The sequence below is a fragment of the Oryctolagus cuniculus genome, chromosome 4 (genome assembly GCF_051225735.1).
Source record: "Oryctolagus cuniculus isolate XC-2025 breed Fujian yellow rabbit chromosome 4, ASM5122573v1, whole genome shotgun sequence".
Taxonomy (NCBI): domain Eukaryota; kingdom Metazoa; phylum Chordata; class Mammalia; order Lagomorpha; family Leporidae; genus Oryctolagus; species Oryctolagus cuniculus.
In genome coordinates, this window is record NC_142870.1 from 153,855,001 (window position 1) to 153,874,881 (window position 19,881).

Here is a 19,881-nt window from a genome sequence, read left to right on the forward strand (position 1 = left end):
TCAAATCTTGCATAAAATAGATTTTGTATCAATGTCTAAAGAGGAAGAGACTGGGCTGAATGAGAGTAATTACTATATTTTAACAGTTAAACTTATCTAGTGGGTTGAACAGGAAAATGTATTTACAACTTTCAGCTCATCAATAAATCAATTTTATATTTAGGGAGAAAGTTATCTGCAAGCAGAAACAAACTACCACAAAACAATCTGTTACAGTAGATGACACCAACTGTCTATGGAGAAAACACACCCTTTTACATGACTTTGAATCCAATGCATGATAGACAAGTGTTTCATTTAGTAATGCTGGACCTTCTTGACCAACTTTAGATTTACTGAAACAGGCTTGTTAGAATGCACAGATCAGAAAACATCTCATATTCAGATCTACAAATTTCAATTGGTCTTTAAGAAATTCTGTAACATGCAATGACGTACCTTTAAACTATCAGGGTATTTAATATTTACAACCATTGCTTTCAATAGTTCTATTGGCATTCAACCAGAAATATAACCGAATCTAATATGGATCTCTGATGTGTAGACACAAGAGATTTTTAGAAGCCGTTACGAAACATAAACACCTTAAACAGGGAGACAGTGAATGGCACTTTTCTTATTCAAGAACACAGCACAGGAGACTTCAAAAACATGTGTTAGACAGAAGGTGGGCAGGCTGCTGAGATCTGGGGGTATGATACAGGGCATCTTACTTCTCTCCTTGCTCTCCCCACAAGTGTTCCTCATAACCCCTCTACCTCCAGGCATGCGGATCCAGAAAAATTTAAGCTGTATCTCTCCAGGGCTAGTTCTCTTTTCAGACTCTGGCTGAAGAAAACTGCATTTGCTCAAGAGAAGGGGCTCTGAGGACACACGGCAAAGATCTTCTCACAGATTGCTACCAAAGGATGTGGTACCAGGAATAAGAAAAGCTGTGACTGTCAAATCTGCAGGGCCTCCTGTGTGCCTTAAATAGGAGGCTGCACAGGTGAATTCTTATGGCAGCAAAGTCTGTTCACCAGCATTTCAAAAGAGTGATTCAGCACAGTTTCAAACTGTAGGTTCTATGAAATTTTGTTAATTCTAACAAAATAAAAAAACGCCTTCACTGACATGCTAGAATACGGATGTGATGTCACTGGCTCTATGATTTAATTCTTGGATTTTGTCGCTACAGATTCTAATTATCAGCAATGAAATTATACTTCTGGCCACCTGACTTGTGACTATGTCTTATTTATAATTAAGACATTCCAATCACCATCTAAAAATTTGCAAAGGTCAGAATGATGCTTTTTTCACTACAAATCCAAGAAGCACTGAATTATTCTTTTTCTTTCTTTTCCACTATCTCTTCTTTCTTCCTAGAGGCCCTAACTTTCAATGACAAAAAGGAAGAAAGCAAGTTTTTAAACTATTTTTTTTTTTACTAGTCTTGCTATTTTTGCATAATTGAAATCCCTGCTCCCGCTCCCTCTTTTTAGATTCGGAAACCATACCTATCAATTGATCATAGTGGCCAAAGAATTCTATGAGGGGCTGGTGCTGTGGCATAGTAGGTTAAGCATTCTCATGCGGCACGGGCATCCCACATGGGCACCGGTTTGATCCACTCCCTGCTATGGTCTGGGAAAGCAGTGGAAGATGGCCAAGTGCTTGGGCCCCTGTACCCACATGGGAGACCCGGAAGAAGCTTCTGGCTCCTGGCTTTGGATTGGCCCAGTTCCAGCCATTGTGGCCATTTCAGGAGTGAACCAGTGGATGGAAGACTTGTCTGTATCTCCCTCTCTCTCTCTGTAATTCTGCCTCTGAAATAAATAAATCTTTAAAAAAAAAAAATTAAGGAATTCTATGAAATGTGGAGATTGCATTGTTGCATTGGAAAATATTACACTGAGAATTATGTTCAGTCAAAAAAATTTACCTGAAATATCCTGTTCAATGAAGCACTTGAGAGAAATAATTTTCTAAACACAGTACAGATACAGTATGGCTATGTCAGTGTCCTTCACTCACTCTCTTTTTGCACTACTGTACCTGCAAGCCCCACTTCTGCACACATGAAAATCAATGTAACAATTCAATATACAAGGCAAGGCCTGTGGCGCTGCTAATGTCCCCTAGCTGGACACACACCTTAAGTCTCAGAGCTCTCAAGGGGTTTGCTGTAGAATAAAATTAGATTCCAACATCTGCCACTATTAAGGAAAAAATTCCATTTCCATCTCCCATATGAAAACACTATAACCAATGAACAGTAACTGAACCTTGATACTGTAATGGTTATTACCCAAATCAACTATTTTTTTAAACAGTAAAATTAGCAAATTCTGCTCTCATAATTATTTGAATGTTATCAGACTAAATGTTTGATAAAATTCCAATATGATTCACATGGAAAAACTTCTGCTTATTTGAATACTCAGAATATAAAGTGTATTCATTTGTAGCTACTCACATTATGTTTAAAGCACATTATCTTTTTAAAGTTTGCATTAGGCTGCTTTCCTAACCAAGCAAAAAAGTAACCTACCTTCACTTTTTACTTGCGTATTTTATTCAGACGTTTCTATTAGAGTTAAAAACAACCTCATTCCTATTATTGAAAGCAAAGAAGAGATAATACTTGTGCAATGGTGGAATCCATGCAAGTTGGGTTTTTTTTAATTGAAAATACTTCGTTCATGAGTCACTGCAGAGCATGCTTTACCTTTTAAAATGAAGATATCTGTGATACACAAATATATGATAAATAAATCCTTCTTATTCATATGGAGGATTGAACCTCTTGCTTTAGCACACTATAAAATGTGATCCATTTTTGTATAGGGATACATAATTTTAAAGCTCTTGTGCATACATTATAGCAGGTAACTTCTTATGTTCAAAGAATCTTGGGCCCAAAAAGGTTAAATAATTTCCCTGTTTTATAATGCCAGCGACACAGCCTGGACCACAGCTATTCCTGTGACTTATAAGCCATGTATACCCACCTCCACTGCCATAGGCACGAGAAAGTCTGGAGGCCAAGAGTCATGTGAATCTGTGTTCCATGAGCATTTCGATAAAGAAAGAAAAGCTCTCACTGCTTCTACTACCAAGCAGTCCAATACCCCTAGTATTTCTTTCCCGGAGCAGAGTGCAACTTCAGTTCCTGGTGCTGCCTGGAACTCTGAAGAGATACTAAAACAGTAGAAGCAATGCAGAGAATTTGGAGTTGGTTTTACTACTTATTAGTTGAATAACCCTCATGTGTAAAATAAGGAATATAATGCTAGTTAACAGAGTTACTAAATTAAATGTAGATAATAAATACACAATAGAATTCAGCACGAAAAAGGTGATTAATGTTCAGACAACCCAGACAACCAGGGGGAAACACAGGAACAGATGGACGTGGTAGATGGGCTGAGATCGAAGTGGCTTTGGTTCTTCCAGCTCTACATACACTTCATCTTGCGAGAGTATTGACTCAGTCTGACAAACCCTGGCACACATATTTGAGGCAAAAATAACTATTTCAGAAGAATTTTGACCATGAGAAAAGCCCGATTTGGAAATATTTGCTTATATACCAGTTTTTTCTGTTTCCCTTGCAAAATATCATGGCAGCAGAACAAAACATAAGTAAATGACCACCTTTCCTTGTTAAGTCAGATTTGCTGTTAGTGATATATGCATTTATTTTTGAACTCTTATTTTTAAGTAATCATCAATCTTCGTACATACCACATTTTCATAAAAAGGGTAGTCCTGATATGTCTAAACTGAATGAAACTAGGACAAAAGAACAACAATAAAAAATCTGCTAGGAGGTTAAGAATAAAATAGAAGTGAGGAACAACTAACTATGCAAGGGACTAAAAGTTCATAGTTTGTTCAACCCCACAGTCTACAACTGGCCCCTCGGATTCTCTCTCAACTAGAAATGAGGAGATTGGCAATGGCTTTAGGGCCTTAGGGAATCACCATCACAGAGATGATAAGAAGCTGCCCACTGACCCTGCTGAAATCAAGGCTCATGAGGAGCTGCACAGGATGGGGTACAAAAAATAACAATGTTAAGAACTTCCAGAATTATTATTCATAGGCATTATCAGTCAGCTGCTGCTACTTTTTGAATAGTTCAAAAAAAAAATCAGTAACTCAGCCCAGGTGGGCACAATCTGGGGTTTGTTTAAGGAAAGAATCAAGTCAAAGGTAGCGAAGGTATGCTGTTAAGCATAGAGAGCCACACTCCATTCAGGAAGGAAGTAAAGGGGAGGGCAGAATCTAGATTGAACTGTATGACAGATCACAGACGACTAAATGACAGTCATTGAAGAGTTTTAATATAAATTCTTGTGTTTTAAGGCTGACTCTTATTATTATAAATGCATGTCTACATTTCTCCATTTTGGGAATTTGGGGAAAGGGCTTGGCCCTTACAGGAATGCAGTCTGTTATTCTTGATAATTGGAGAGGTCAGAAATAAAAAGATGCAGGATTGGGAAGAAAGGCGAGAAAATATTTATTTAAATATGAGATCCTCATCATAATTAGACTAGACAGCCAAAACAAGACTATCTGGGGTGGTTGGGTGAAGTGAGAACAGGACATTTCTCCTTAATGCGTAGTCTCGGCATGTAAATGAAGACATCTGAAGAAGCACACAGGTCTGAAGCGGCTCTAACATTCTATCATAATTAGAAACATTTCAAGAGCCCTGTAATTTCCAATCAAAATTACAGTAATTTCCGATATACAAGCCATGATTCATGACAGAATTTTACATTCCATGAGAGATTACGGTGGCCTGATGTATGACACGCTGAGTATAGCACTAACATAAACAATTCAGTTTAATGTTTAAACAGCACTTGATGTTTAGAATCTCACAATAAAAGAAACATATTATTGTAGAAATTATCACTTTGACAGTGATTGAAGGGTAGGCAGGCATGTGGCCTATAAAGCTATAATTTTTACAGTCCACAGCTTGAGTTTAATCATTTTTATATAACATTTCCAAGATATCCCTTAAGTATTTCATCCAGCCTATAACTTAAACAGGAACAATATTTTTCTAAAGCAAAACTCCCATCAGGTACCACTATTAATGCTGACAGAGTAAAATTTTAAGAAAACTGTAAAGGCACTGTGTATTCCCAAGGTTGTGTATTTTGTCACAAGGTGACACATTATCAGGCTATTTTATAGAAGATGGTTCATTAGTGATAATGAAAATATACTTGTTTGCAATTTCAAGTTGTTAAAATCTCACCTGGAGCGCTTGAATGCCTCTGAATCTCACCTTGATAGTATTATCAGATCCTTTTACAAAGTGAGTTTAGCATTCTTCTGGGCCTTTACAGAGGATTCAAGGGTTTGGAGAAGGACTTAGAGATAACTGTCAGTTTGTGCATATAGATAAATCTATTTTTGATGAGCAGAAATGATTAATATGACAATTACACTGCATTATTTACCCTTTGCTTTTATTTTGTTTTGTAGAGATTTGTAACTTTTCTAGTTCAAGAGTATTCAGCTAAATTTCATTAGGTGGACAAGTTTTCCAACTGTGGTACAATTAGTGTGTCTTACATACATCTACAGAAAAACTAAAATTGTTAACTTGAGAAGATACTTCTGTGTGTGTGGTCAGTTTAATAGTGCGCCAACAAATAGTTGTAGGTAGCCAAGTTGGAAAAGAAACTGTAGATAATATTTGTAGTATTTCAGGATGAAAATCCAAGCCATCTAAGTGACAATGAACAACAGGAATTCAAGGCGTTTATTCTACCACGGGATACTAAACTGAGAAACCTCTGTGCCACAGAGCATTCTTCTAAAAACAGCTGTTAACTAACTTGGGGTTTCACCAAGAAATCCTTGGTCTGCTGTGTTTCTGTTGGAGGTAAGAAAACCAAGCGTCTGTAACCTGAATCTGAACAATGCTTCATTCTACAGCTCTAAATAATCCTAGAAATTGTGACTGCTCAGTGATGCAAATTCATACTGAACACAGACACCACTTTCAGTGAAAATCCCACAAGCATCACAGATAAACATTCTCAACGCCTAAAAGAGGCTCTTACCTGGCTTTTGGTTGCTGCAACCTTTGCGAACAGTGCTTGGGACACTTTAGCGCGCTTCATTTCCTGCTGAATCTCATCATAAATGGAAGCATTAATGTTCATGGTATTGTTCTCTGGTTTCCCATTCCTCTCAGTAGCAATAGTAGCTGTTTTCACCTACAAACATTTTGAACATGGCTGTCATTTTTCATTGGCCAAATTGTTTTGAAGCTTTTCAGGCTCAGCATCCAAACTAGACACTGTTGCTCCTTTTATGACCAAGGTGGTCAGCAGTGAAGTCATTCAACATTAGTTATTGCCCTGAGATCAGATTGCTTAAGTTAAGGAAGTCACATTGTCACAGGTGATTGCATCTGTAATATGACAGCAACTGCCAGCTGACAACCAGGAAATATAATGCCATAAAGTAAGTTTTCTGGAAAACGAAATAGTTTCAAAGACTTGAAAACCCTAAACTAATTGTCTTCCAATTACCTTCCACTGCAATGCTAACAAAGGAAATTCACAATTAAAATCATAATGCTCAGCGCTGTATCTTCTCTGGGTGCCCAATGCCTAATAGACAATTGCATCACTAATAGCTATTATATACTATGGCCTTTTTAATTTTAGACTCTTTTTTATGCCTTTTCCTCTTATGTTTCATTTTAAAAATCTTCCATAATAAAGCCATTTGCAGAACTGCATATTTAAATCTTCTATCCATCCATGAAACAGGTAGAGTGCCTTGCTTAATTATCATAAAGGCTGGTTGCATTTTACACGTGCATGTCCAAGCTGTTCTGTATAATTATTTCATCTTTTCCTGGCACCCCTGTATAATGATTTCCTTTTGACTTGTGGAACCAGATAATAAGGAAATATTTCAAAATATTTAATAGAAAATTACTGTATATTACACAAAAAATATAATCAGTGACTATAAATATATTCAAAATATATAATCTTAAGTGAAAAATCAGTATCAATGCCTTTGGTATTAATGTTAAGCAGATATTAAGCAGGAAAATGCTACAAAATCTTAGAGGGAAGGCCTCAAAATTTATTGATTCTATTATTGTTTAAAACCCTAATTTTTATTATGCAGATGTATGAACCAGCCTGGAAAACTTATGTATGGACTATGAGTTTTTTTTTTATTTTTAGGGGAATCTAATGAAAATGTAAATAAAAAAATTACTATACAAACGGGACCATGTTTCTCCCAGCAAAACTACTTACACGGTTCATTTCTTAGGGGTTCTTTATGGTATGCTTTAGAAACTTACCATCTTGGACAATTTCTCACATAAACAACAAACAACAGAAAATTTTAGGATAAATGATTTTTGGCATTAAATGACACAAACACAACCCTAGGTAAACTGCTAGTCTTCTAGGCGTATTTCATCCTGTTCCCAAAATATTTGGTATGAAAAGTGGGACAGAGGTTGCTTGAAGCAATCCAATTGTTTCTACTCAAAGAATAATTATGAGTTCCTTTATGATATGCCACATGAACCCTCTCGCTTGTAGCCAATTGGCAAGATAATTGATCTCTTGCTTATTTTGAGGAGGTAGGAAGATCACTCCACCACAGCTGAACTCTTGTAGGCATGGAAAGAATAATACTGTGAAAAGTGAAATGGCTGGACCACAGGCCTGAAGAGGGCACAGTGGGAAAGCAGGACAGACAAGTGACCAGCTGCTGGGTCACTTCTGCTAAACTATTAACTGGAGATGGTATGGGCAAGAGATAAGGCTATATCTCCAGAATTCATTTTCTAGCTCTGGGACTGTAGTTAGCAAGGACATTCACTGAGGTATATTAAGGACTAGAGGCCACTAAGAAGGCATACAGGGCTTTGAAGCAATAATCTGCTAAACACCACTTTAGGAGCCAGAAGAGTTAACCCATTACCATAAATTGCCTACAAAGTTGCTTTGGTGAGATTCAAAACTTTGCTCTGGGGTGGTCTTGCTTTGAGGCAGAGGGATAGACTTGATCACCCCATGGGGTCTCTTTTAATACCTATTTTTCTCACTGCTTAAATGAAAGAGAAAGAAAAGCCATTTCAATCACTTTGAAAATTGAATGTTATGGAAATGGGGGCACCAAGTCCGGTGCATTGGAAGAAACAATTCCTCGGTAGCAATGTGCTTAGCAATAGTTAAAGACAGCAGGCTTTGGAAACCTGGTGTTTTGCTATGTTTTTATAATAATTTTCATTCCTTTGTAAAAACTATATTTAAGAATTTATCTTTGAGGTGGGTTATAATTATTAAACTGTTTCTAAAACATTTTTGTTAAATTTTTTATATGAAGCAATTACAAATTGAACCAAAAATAAAGAATTCTAAATCATAAAAGAAAAAAATAATTTCCTAGGAGCCAACACAATCAAAACAAAAGAGGTAAACAAGAACACATGAAAGAATTTTTTAAAAAAAGAATTTAAGGGCAAAGAGTTAAGAAATAAAGTTACAGAGTATCTGTCTGCATTACTCATTTTAAAAATATTTAGAAAAGATTGTCTTTACCATCTTGTTGGCCCAGATACTTATCTTATCACAGATAAGCTATTAGAATTCTTGAATCGCATTTTTTCCTAAACACAAGCTATTGCTTAAGGGGAACTGACTTGGACAGCTTTTCAAAAATATGAAAGCTGAATTTTTCCCCAGGTAAAAATGGAAACAAAAATCTTTTATACCTCACTCTACTAAGTACTATTTTAGCTTAGTCCAAAAAAAATCTTCTTTAATCCTGGTTTAGCTTTTAATATTATATCACACATTAAAATTCATAAAGTAGTTCATTCCAGGCAAAACAAACTACTCTTCAGCTCTTCTCTGCAAATAGCACAGGAGGTAAAATAAATGCAGTTGCTTTCGGAACAGCTTTTATCAGGTAGGCTGTACTACTCCATTATTACCGTGGCGCCGGGAAGCAGTTAAGAACTAGAGTTTCCACTATTTACCCTCCCATGTGGGGTTAGGGCTGAGCACTTGGGTTCGCTCTTAATTTCAGTAAAATTGAGCAGTGGAATCCAAATTTTCGATGAAAATTCCACTTTGTTTCTACATGGATTGCTAAATCCACAAATCAAACTTTCAAGTTACATAAAGCGAACTCTACTTTGCTTCTGATTGGTGAATGTGCTACTGGTTGATGCGACAGGAACTGCCTGCAAGCATGCATGCAAAAATTAAAGTTTTATGTGGTTCTAAAAATTATGATAATAAAGGCTGACATGTTAGTTGTTTATTATGTGCTGGGCATTATACTAGTGTATATTAACATACATTATACCTACTATTATCGCCCCATTTTAAAACTGAGAGAACTGTGAAAACAAAGATGTTAAGTAATTTTTCCATAGGTGAGGCTGAGATGTGAATTTAAATTGGTCTGATGCTAGTGCTGATTTTAGAAATCATTGAATTATAATAAGCTTATGATATTATATGGTCCCTCTTTACTTGGAAAAATTCTTCTTTTAAAAACATGCTAGACCTGTTTTAGATTTAGCCCTTTGCTAAATCTAACTGACCAATGTCTAACTTTGAGTAGCCAATTTTTTATAATTAATATTAAAAATCCAACTTGTTTACTTTTCAAGGTGTGCAAATTACAAATGTTTTCCTAGTAAGGTTACATATGAAACGTGCTTTCTGTGGCAACCTTAATGGTGTTGGAAAATAGTTCTCACTCGCAAATCTCTACATATTAACACCGTCTATGGTACCAAGGTTTGGTCTTTTTTTCTTCCTTTTCTACAAACTACATTTATTATTTTCCAAATCTAAACATAAAAGGCTTTCAGCTCTTTAAAGGATGACGATTAGGGGCAGGTGAGGCAGGCGCTGTGGCATTGGGGTAAAGCCCCAGCCGCAGCATAGTCACTCCATATGGGTGCCAGATCCAGTCCTGGATGCTCCACTTCTGACACGCTCTCTGATGGCCTGGGAGAGCAGTGGAAGGTGGCCCAAATCCTTGGGCCTCTGCACCCACGTGAGAGACCAGAGAAAGCTCCAGGATTTTGTCCAGGATCTTGGCCTAGGATCAGCCCAGGTTGGCTGTTGCAGCCATTTGGGGAGTGAACCAGCAGATGGAAGACCTCTCTCTCTCTCTCTCTGCCTCTCCTCTGTAACTCTGCCTTTCAAATAAATAAAATAAATCTTTAAAAAACAAGAAACAAAAAGATGACAATTAAAGGGAAGCATTTTACAGGCACATAAGTGAGATCTCAAAACAATGTTGTTTAATGGATCCATTATAAATAAAACCTTTATCAAGCATCTAAGTTCCCGCCTGTAACTGAACCTGAAACCAAAATGAACCTTTATTTCATTATATCTTATGAGGAATTGTTATAAAGAGACAGAATTGTACAGCCACCAAATTAATTATATATTCCATATATATATATGACCTTGTACATTCTCTAAGTCAGCATTATAAAATTTCCCATATTACTTCAGAAGAAACTAAAGAATTACATAAAGATATAAAAATGAAGGAAAAAATAATTGCACAGCTCATGTAAAAGTTATAATTTGATAATTATATGCTTTGAAACATTTCTTATGGAATCTTAAATTTCTAAATTAATTTTAACTCCACAACTTAACATATATTAAAATACACAAATGAAACCAGAAGTATACACCTAAGGCAGAAATAAGCCTAACCCAGATTTGTCCTATAGAAGAAATCATCAGAAACCAATCATTAATTATTAGTAAGCTTCCTCTAATGAACTCACCAAAGCACAGTTAGATTCAAAACCTTCGGGTGACGCTGGCGTCCACATCAGAACGCCAGTCTGAGTCCTGACTGCTTCCAGGGCAGCTCCCTGTTAATGCTACGGGGAAGGCAGCAGAAAATGGCCCAGGTACTTGGACCCCTGCCACCGCTGGGAGAGATCGGGATGGAGTTCCTGGCTCCTGGCCTCGGCCTGGATCAGCGCTTGGCCATTGAAGCCATTTGGGGGGTGAACCAGTCGGTGGAAACTTTTGCTCTCTCTGCCTTTCACATAAATGAATCTTTTTTTTTTAAAAATCTTTAAGAACTTTGGAGAGATTGGTTTCTCCTAAGATATTTTCTCACAAAAGTTTCAAAAGGGCTATTTTCTCCACAATATCAGAAATGCCATGGTACTAAGTCTTCCCACATGGATCAACCATTTGATTTATTCCATTAGGACAGCATTTGAGGATATGCCCTTCTTCCCAATCTAACAGAGTTTCCTTCTATGGCAAATAGAAGAAGTCTCCTCGTTTTGTTTTCCCCTTTCTAGAATAAGGTTGCTTTATTTTGAAGAGGTAGCTTGAGGTAGAGAAAAGAGCCACATAATTAACAAAGGGTTTGAAAACTGATTAGACTTTACATTCTAGTTTCCCATTTCTCTCCTAGAAAAAGGCTGGGATGAAGACTCAGTGCATTCATATATGTGAAGGTGCTCAGAAAACTGAGTTGTTATTAAGCACAAGTATTTGTATTTCTTGAATTAGAACATGTAAGGTATGTAAACAACATGCAGCTAACAGGTCTGGCCCAGAGCCCAGCTGCACTGGAGCCCCAGGGACACCTCTGTGTAGGGGCACCTCAGAGGGGCTGGGCAGTTTCTAAGGCTAGTCCAGGTATCCAAGGGAGAGTGGTCCTGGCAACCAGACCCATTGCCTCACCATCCAGGGCAGTCCATTCTTGAAGAAGACAGAATACAAGTTCCTCAATAGGCTCGCAGTGTGATTTGCCACAGGGTCTTTCTGAAATCTTCTCATATATGACCTATATCCTGCATGGAGCTGGAAGAGAACCCAGTCTCTCAAGCCTAAAGGTGGCTTAAGTTTTCTGTGAGCCAGGCAGGCCTCTGCCCTTCTCTTTTCCCTCAAGTTTTAAAATTTATTTTTATTTCTCTGAAAGGCAGAGTGAAAACGGGAGGGAAGGGAGGAGGCGGAGAGAAAGAGAGGGAGAGAGGGAGAGAAGATAGGAAGAGGGATAGGGAGGATGAATGACTATCTCCCATGTGTTGGTTCATCCCCAAATGCTCACAACAGCTGGGGTAGGGCCAGCCTGAAGCCAGGAACCTGGAACTCAATCTAGGTCTCCCATGTGGGTGTCACGGACCTCAACACTCAAGCCATTCTCTGGTGCTCCCAGGTTCACAGTAGCCGGAAGCTGAGTTGGAAGCAGATGAGGGACTCAATGCAAGTCACTCCAACATGGAGGCAGGCATCTCAAGCAGCTGCCTGACCTGATGCACCCAACACAATGCCCACCCCAGTGCCTCTGCCTCTAACATGTGGTTCCTTAGAAAGAAATCAGGGTTCAAATCCAAGCACAAGGTTTGTCTCAATTCTGGGGGAAAAGAAATGCATAGCAGTTTCACAGACTCCTCTCTGGCAAAACACAAAGTCGAAACAAAATTTGCGTTTTGACTCTGTATCATGGTTTCCTCTACTCTTGCTTCTCTGATTCCATTTTAGTCATCTGCAGTAAGAATGTTTTGTGGCAGTGGCTTAGGAGGCCTGCATTCCAATAGAGAGTTCCAGGCTCCAGGCTTTGGCCTGGTCCAGTCTTCACTGGTGTGGGCATCTGGGGAGTGAACCAGCTGATGGGAGATCTCTGTCTCTCCCATTCTGCCTTTCAGGTAAACACAAATAAACAAAAATTAAAAAAATAAAATAAAAAACAAAACCAGCAACATCAAAAAACTTTCTGTGTAATATATTGGTTTCAGTTTACAGATTTGATTTTAACAACTGCAAAACAGTACTGACCCAATTGTTCTATAGCCTGTTTTTCCAAATCTAAAATACTCCTACATTAAGAATCTCTTGCAATCTAATTTATTGAGCCATTGTTAAAGGATAAAATGTGATCTAATTGGAAGTGAGCTCTATTATAATAATATAAAGTAATGCAAAGGGATTCTCCTATGAGGTAAACAAGATAATTTAAGATTTATCTTATAGTAGTGAAATAAAATTACACACATCAGATAATCACTTTGGTGTTTAGTTAGATAGCCAGGAAGATTGCTTTAATAGGGAACGTTTCCTTTGAAAGAGTTTTACATACTTTATACTTGCATCACTAGGTGAATGCCCGAGCTAAGGGCTTGATCTCAAGCTCTTGAGACAAACATATACAGTGAAAGGCGGTTGAACCAGTTACTTGATAATTCAGGCAAAGTAAATTATATATTATTTCCTATCACAACTTATCATAGCAGACAAAACCTTAAAACACATACATATCTGATGGTATGTGAAAATAAGTATCATTTAGTAAGAGTTAGTATACCTTTCCCTAAGAAAAAATTTTAATAAGGGAAGCAAATGACTTTTGGGAAATAAATAAAGCAATTAAAATCTCAGAAAAATTAGAAAACAAAAGCTATAGTATAGAACCACTACGTCAATTATTTGTATAGATTTTTTTTTAAAAAAAGCTCAATGTGAAGTCCATATTGGCCTTAAGATACTTTTATTAACATTGCAAATTAAATTACAAATAAAATAACTGCCCCAATGCCTATAGCTAATGATTACTGAAGCAAAGTTAACTGACAGTGTGTATACTAACTCTAAACATTTCAGGAGTGTTAAAATAGTCTTTAAAAAGTCATATGTATATAAATTCCCCATTCTTTATCTTGAGAAAATTTTTTATAGAAGATTTTAGGGATTAAAGTCAATAGCTGTGTCTATGTACATAGAAACATGTCTTTCTTTTCTCAATTACAGTGAATTCCTTATAGTCTTGTTCCTATAAAGATCAAATTGACTTTCTATAAATAAAATGGAGAATGAATTTTTGTGACATTTCTGAAAAAATTCATTTTAGAACATGATAAGCAATTTAATATCCTCAAAAAGTGGTTGACTATTGTATCTACTCCTTACTTAGGAAGTATCTAAAGCAGTTTCATTCTTTAGGTTTTTTTATTTTTATAAGATTTACTTATTCATGGGGCCGGGCACTGTGGTGCAGCGGGTTAACGCCCTGGGCTGAAGTGCCGGCATCCCAAATGGGCACTGGTTCGAGACCTGACTGCTCCACTTCCAATCCAGCTCTCTGCCATGGCCTGGGACAGCAGTAGAAGATGGCCCAAGTCTTTGGGCCTCTGCACCCACGTTGGAGACCTGGAAGAAGCTCCTGGCTCCTGGCTTTGGACTGGCACAACTCCGGCCATTGCGGCCAACTGGGGGGTGAACCAGTAGAAGGAAGACCTCTCCCTCTCTCTGTCTCTCCTCTATGTAGCTCTGACTTTCAAATAAATAAATATATCTTTAAAAAAAGATTTACTTATTCATTTGAAAGAGTTACACAGAGAAAGAGAGAGAGAGAAACAGAGAGATCTTCCATCCATACTGGTCTACTCTCTGGATGGCTGCAACCACCAGGGCTGGGAGGTGGAAGCCAGGAGCTTCTTCCATATCCACCTGGGTAATAGGGGCCTAAACATCTGGGTTATCTTCCACTGCTCTTCCAAGGCCATTATCAGGGAGCTGGATTGGAAGCGGAGCAGCTGGGACATAACCTGGGGCCAACATGGGATGCCAACATTTCAGGCAGTGGCTTTATCCATTAAGCAATGCCAGCAGGCTTTTTCTAGGTTTCTTTATTTGGGATTGTATGACAATTTTTTACTATAATGAAAAGAAATTAACATAAAGATATTAATTTTATATTATTATATGACTAGTTGACCTTCTGTTTCATATTCAATTTTTATCCAGTTTTAGCTGACTCAAAATTTTGGAGAGTTGTACAGGCCTCCAACTAAATATCAGAAAATACATTTGGTTGAGGATTGAGTTTAATCCACTATCATACTTTTATCTGTCAGTTTATATTGAGAATTTATTGAATTCTCATAACAGTTATGAGGCTATTTAAAAACGAATAAAAACATACAAATACACACATATACATTAATACCTGGGAGGTGAATTTTTATCTTGCTAGGAAGTGCAAAAATTTGGAGAAGTAGAAAATGTACCCATTTTTGGGAATATGTACAGAATTCCCTATCAGCTCCATTTAAACCTGCCTTCAAGGATTGTATTAAACTTAATTATGAAAGATTACAAGTGAAATGATATGTAATTGGAACCAGCTGCAGTTTGTACTGGAAAGCATAAATACAAATGGAATTACTTATTTATTTTTATTTATTTGCTATTCAAATGGTGCTTCCAAAACTGGTAGGGATAAAATTCACTTTATTTTTTTATTTTTTCCTATTGAGTATAAAACACTTATTTACTGAATAGTAATAGAGATAAATATCTCATTTAAGGACTATTTTTACCTCCAAAGAATGAAGCAGCCCAAAGCAATGGTCTTCCCTTTATTTATTTATTATCTCACCATGTTTATATAAAAATTAGTGATTTGGGACCAATATCTCCACAGGTTAAATATAATTTAAAAAAAAAATATTTCCGTCTAATTTCTGGTGAAGATTCTTCCCCAAATACTTCTTTTTAATCAGCAAAAACAACTCTGAGGAAGAAAAGGATTCTGTACCTGGGGAGGACGGCTGGGCGGTGTGCTTATCAGGGGGGCAGGACCCATGGCTGAGGCGGCATTCAAGCTCCTCTCCCTCTCATCCTGATAGATTCGGTCTCTTTCAGCTTCCGGTAACTGCAAGAAGTTCTGCATAGCCCGAAGGTTTACCAGCAAAGACTGGGACGCAGTCTTGGGGTCCTCTTCCTTCCGGAGGATTTCTGAAAGCAAGCCCTGCAGGGGAGGAGAGGCACAGGGTGAGTGAGCTTGCACCATGCTCTGGCTGGCCAGCGGAGATCCTTCCCCACTCTGCAGAAAATGAACCGTCAGAGGCATTCATTCTCCATAGGAACAGAGTTACAACTGAAGTGGTGGAAAAGACAGTCTCAATTGTATTCTTAATTTTATTAAGCATCTGCTTTACATATACGATAAACTGAAACTGCTTAATTGATCTCCTTCCTTTGAGTAGCTTAACTTGCCATGAATTCTTTCACAGAGAGAGGATCTGGGGAAGTTCAGAATAAATGAAATCCTCAATACTACAACAGCATTGAGCTGTGTAGTTCACAGGCTGCCTAGACAAAGGCAGTGGAATGCCAGCAGCCTGATTTGCAAAGATAGAGAGCCATTACCAGAGAATAAGTAGAACTTTCACATCAAAAAATGAGATGTAACAAATTCTAACAAAGGAGAAAAAATACTTTTACTTAAGCATCACTTAGGACTCATGCTCTATTTTCACGGTCAGTGTGTAAGTTATTCCTTAATCTTCAAACTATAAACTAAATGACACCAAGTGACATTTTAATAATACTAACTCAGATTATTCTAAAAACACTCTTGCTATACTGTTCCACTGGCTCTCAGGCTGATATTCTGAACTTCAAAAACATAGATAACATCTGAAATATGTAACTAGTCTTCCACATTGTAAAAACTCATCATAGCATGCCAAGGAAAAGAATATCCTAAATTTTCTGTAATCATAAAATTTGAGAATACAAATGATTATTTAGTGATAGAGAAGAAATTATAAACCCATTTTAAACCCCTTTAATGTACCTTTTTCCCCTAAAAATTTCAGCATTAAATTTTCAACTAATTTTTTGTTAACATTTAAAAGAACTCTTTCAAAAACAGGTGGCTTTCCCCAATGTGTTAAAGTATTAGAAAAAATTTTTCTGTTTCATAAGGGCTGAGCAACCCTTGTCCTTTCAGTCTTGTACATGACATAATGCTTTGGAATGCCAAGACACATCTGTTTTCTTCACTTAGCTGGGTATCAGCTTCTTGTAACATAGCTCAAAATAAAATTTTGTCAAGATTTCTATATAATTTGCAAATCTACTTTCCAATAATGTTCAGGAATGGCTACTGGGTATATTTCAGGGAGGGAAGGTTAAGTGTCTTCCTAAAGCACTGGAGCACAAGGTTGCAACATCTGAGGTCTCTTCATGGTTTCCTAGAAGTGCAAACCTGGTTTTGTTTTCAAAATTTCTCAAGGATAATGGACCATATTGCCTAAATGTAAGAGTTGAGTGCAGACAGTGTAAAAGTACTGTCCACTTTGAAAATGATTTATAAGCTTGTATTAAAAGAGAGCCACTATCACAACCAAGGGGCCCAGGAGTCCATTTGAAAGAAGTCTCTCACTTGTTCTATTGCAACCAAAGCCTGAAATTGAACCTAAACTTTCAGCTTTGTCCTAAGAAATGTGACCGAAGAATAAAGTCATATCCTTTTATTGATAACAAGGAATGCTACTATTGTGTCTACACAAGAGCAAAACCCAGTCAATCCAACTAAAATTCAGTTAAACAAGGAGTCAATCATCCAGCTATTTAATCTGTACAAGGTCAACCAAATCAAGCTGACTGTGTTCCTAATGGGTCATACTGAAATCAAACTATGCAGATCTCAAAAAAAAGTTTGAAAATAGGTGTAATAAAATAGCCTTGCTCTCCACCCCTTCCCGCCAAATACTATGTTTAAAAATGTGCTTGCCAAAGCAATATATGTATATTAACTACACAGAAACAGATGCTAACATTCAGCATATATGTTATAATATCCTGGAGTATAATAATCTGATATTCATTTTTATTATTCCAGCATAACTATAAGTGTTTGATACATTTACTAAATGGGTTAATTATGTACAGATGGACCAAAAAAGAAAAAAAAAATTCCAAGTAGGTGGTAGAAATTAAGAACAAGATATGCCACCCGTAGCTAGATCCTACCAGTGATTTTAGTACTCGGGGAGGGCCTTCAATGGAAAGTTATGTGGTACTTTGTGTGATGTTTCATTATATTAATTGTACAGTAATTGTTATAAAAACAGATTAGAGTAAAATATATCATATAAACAATTGGGATATTATATTTGAGAAATCTGAAATTAGACATTTTAAAAATCTTAAATCATAAAGCAATCTATCCTGAGGCAGTGGAGGACTCCATATACTGAAACACACACATACACACACACACACACACACGAAAAATACCTAATAATATTGTCAAGTCTTGCTAAAATGAGACTAAGTCATCCATGTATGGATTACAGCAGAAGACACCATGGGGCCTGGGGAAGAATTTAGGAAGTTCACCCATCTTTCGATGTTGGCATTACATCCCATTTAAGTACACAAATGTTTTAGGGGCAAAGCATTTATTTCAACTTCAGTTAATTATTCTACTGAGAGAAGTGCAGCTCATCTGCCTGGAGTATGTTGATGGTCTGAAGAGATGTTTCAAACCCTGGGACACTCAAGAAGCCAGTGTAGACAGTCTCATGTGTTTTAGAAACCTTCTGGGTTTTGTGGGGTTTTTTTTTTTAGGCCCATAGCTTTCAATGAGGGGAGTGCCCCCTGGTGGAAATGCTTGAAAAAAATGTTTAAAAAGTTTTGATTAGTGTTAATTAGGAAACAAAACAAAACAGATCATGGCACTTTAGAGCAATTCTGCATGCAAAATGATTGCTATCAGGACCCAGGAATGCTGTCTGAATCCCATTCAGGTTGCTAATTGAATAGTTGCATTTCTGGATTCAAGTTGCATGCACCTCCTTTCCCATTTCCTAAAGATGAGAATACAGTACAGGCTCGCCAAGCTAGGCCAAGGTAATTCGTAGTAATCCCCCATGGTGGATAGTAAGAGGGACCTCGTAACAAAAATCCTTTCTCATGCTAAAATGTAGCATGTCGAGGCAAGCATGTATCTAAATTACTTGCTATGTCATAGAATATGCTGATACACCAGGATTAAAACTATCAGCAGCACTGTGCACAATAGTTGCTCAATAAATTTGCTGAGCTAAATTTAACAAAATAATTAGTCTTTTTTTTTGTTTTCCTGAAAAGAACCTGAGACTTTGTATAGTATGCAGGAAGTTACCAGCATCTCATGAATATTAACTTTATTGGAAATAGGAAGCTGCCTTTCCTTGGAACTTTGCATGTTACAAATAATTAGATGTCTGGTGTATATATGACAACACAAAATTATTCCACATTGTTACATCATGGTTAAGTGAGAATCATAATTTTTTTTTCAATTAAACAGTGGATTATCTGACAAATTCCTAAACCTTTTTTTCACATTTCAGAAACAGTTTATAAGTTATTAGAAGTAAAATTCATTAGTAATTGTAAAAGAAAGAAAAGAAACCTTCAACAAATATTATCAGTACTTCCAAAAGCTAATTGTGAATTCTTTAAAAGAGCAGATAAGCGAAAGAGACTGCCAATCTGAACAAAAAGTCTGTCTGGCCTCCTGTTTGTCTCCTCTTTGAACATAATCAGTGATTCAAATAGATTTTTATCAGCTTCATGGAACTTCAAAGCCCTCAGAGAGAAAATATGACTTGATGAAACCTCTCTCCTAAAAAGAAAACAGGCAGAAAAGATTACCGGCCTCTGTTGTTTTGTGAATTTTTAATCACATGTCCAGGTGAAAGACTATTTTCAAACTCTACCTACTATACTGGACTCATGCCAAGTAAGTTTTAAGTAGACACCATTTATCTCTGTCCTCTGGTAAGCTAATCGAGAACTGTCACATAGGGGTAATAGCACCTTTTTACCTTTTATTCAATAGCGATATGGATAGTGGACTTTTCTTAAATTACACTGTGAAGAATTATAGGAATACAGCAGCAATTTCTGTTAGACTTAAGCAGGCAAATTTCTCTCCACCACATAATTTACAGAACTCAAATTCAATAAAACATTACATGATGGACCATTACGGTTATCAGTTTTGAATAATCCATCTTCATTCTTTATTTTACTGGAA

General features: G+C 37.0%; 1 protein-coding gene across 13 annotated transcripts in view; it reads right to left on the bottom strand.

Annotated features, from left to right (window-relative positions):
- Positions 1-19,881, bottom strand: part of SATB1 (SATB homeobox 1) — a 99,299-nt gene that overhangs the window by 23,072 nt on the left and 56,346 nt on the right. For all 13 annotated transcript variants that reach the window (XM_089332294.1, XM_089332296.1, XM_089332295.1 and 10 more), the window contains 2 exons: positions 15,601-15,813; positions 6,078-6,233 (listed from right to left, as the gene is read on the bottom strand). In XM_089332294.1, coding sequence (XP_089188420.1) covers positions 6,078-6,233; positions 15,601-15,813 — 369 coding nt within the window. The remainder of the gene's footprint in view (positions 1-6,077; positions 6,234-15,600; positions 15,814-19,881) is intronic.